At 34.1% G+C, this 874-nt stretch overlaps 1 protein-coding gene across 2 annotated transcripts; it reads right to left on the bottom strand.

The window, feature by feature from the left end:
• On the bottom strand, positions 1-874 carry LOC25480551 (protein argonaute 2). 2 transcript variants are annotated; one of them, XM_013586992.3, is made up of 2 exons: positions 714-874; positions 1-616 (listed from the first exon to the last, which is right to left on the bottom strand). In XM_013586992.3, exons 1-2 carry the CDS (start codon positions 793-795, stop codon positions 288-290), a joined length of 411 nt encoding a protein of 136 aa, XP_013442446.1. In that variant the 5' UTR covers positions 796-874; the 3' UTR covers positions 1-287. The 2 variants fall into 2 exon arrangements, with proteins under 2 accessions (XP_013442446.1, XP_013442445.1); XM_013586991.3 differs by having other exon boundaries at positions 702-859.

Raw genomic sequence — 874 nt, 5'->3', positions numbered from 1 at the left:
TTAATTCAAGGGAAAAATGGTGATATTTTTTTTTAAGAAACCAAAATATTCTACCAAAATTGGCATAGGGAAAATCGAACTGAGACCATGAAAACAACACTCCAAGGTCCTAAATTAACACCATATCAATTCAAGTGGATTAAACGGTTATATTATTAAATAACATGAATTAAGATAAAGTGCATGCTTTTCTTAGACATATCGACTAAAATTCACACTTAATTTTTTGTTTTCATTGATGTTCCATGAGCCCTCCATATATTTTATTTTTTTGCTCTTCCTTCTCCTTATCCCAAACCAGGTTCTTCATTTTCTTCTCCTTTATGTACTCCTCCTTCCCAAACTTCTTCGTTTCCTCCTCCTCCTCCTCCACGTCCATAGTTTTGTCCTCTTCCCGAACTGTATTCAGTCCCTCCTCCCAAACCGGCTTCATTTCGTCCTCTTCCTTTTCTTCTAGCTTCTCTTTTTCTTCCTTCTCCCAAAATTCCTCTATCTTCTAGCCAATTTATCACTTTTCCCAAAAATCCATCAACATTTCCTCCCTCATGGTCTCCATTGTGTCCACCTTCAACTCTTTCTACCCCAAAATTTGCTTGGGAGTTTTCCGTTTCACCGACTACAAAATCAACAAACAAATTTTTTTAAATATAATAAAACAATAAAGTAATTGTGCAAACAAATATATATAGATATATACATACATTGATTCCCACCTTTCGATGAATCGATTGCCACAACAGTGATGATAATTAGTGAGCAAACAAAGAACACGAAGATTAAAGGTTTAGTTTTCATTCTTGACTTACCAAGAGTTTAATTGTAGTGAAATCTGAATTCAATTAGCATTATTTATAGTGATCATGAAACAAGACAA

Source organism: Medicago truncatula, chromosome 3, assembly GCF_003473485.1.
Source record: "Medicago truncatula cultivar Jemalong A17 chromosome 3, MtrunA17r5.0-ANR, whole genome shotgun sequence".
Taxonomy (NCBI): Eukaryota; Viridiplantae; Streptophyta; class Magnoliopsida; order Fabales; family Fabaceae; genus Medicago; species Medicago truncatula.
The sequence above is the reverse complement of the archived record's forward strand: the minus strand, read 5'-3'. Positions and strand labels throughout refer to the sequence as shown.

Coding starts and splice junctions, on each gene's coding strand:
- LOC25480551 (XM_013586991.3), bottom strand. CDS start 795: ATGAAAACTAAACCTTTAATCTTCGTGTTCTTTGTTTGCTCACTAATT. Junction 617..701: donor ATCGAAAGGTGGGAATCAAT/GTATGTATATAT, acceptor TTGATTTTGTAG/TCGGTGAAACGGAAAACTCC.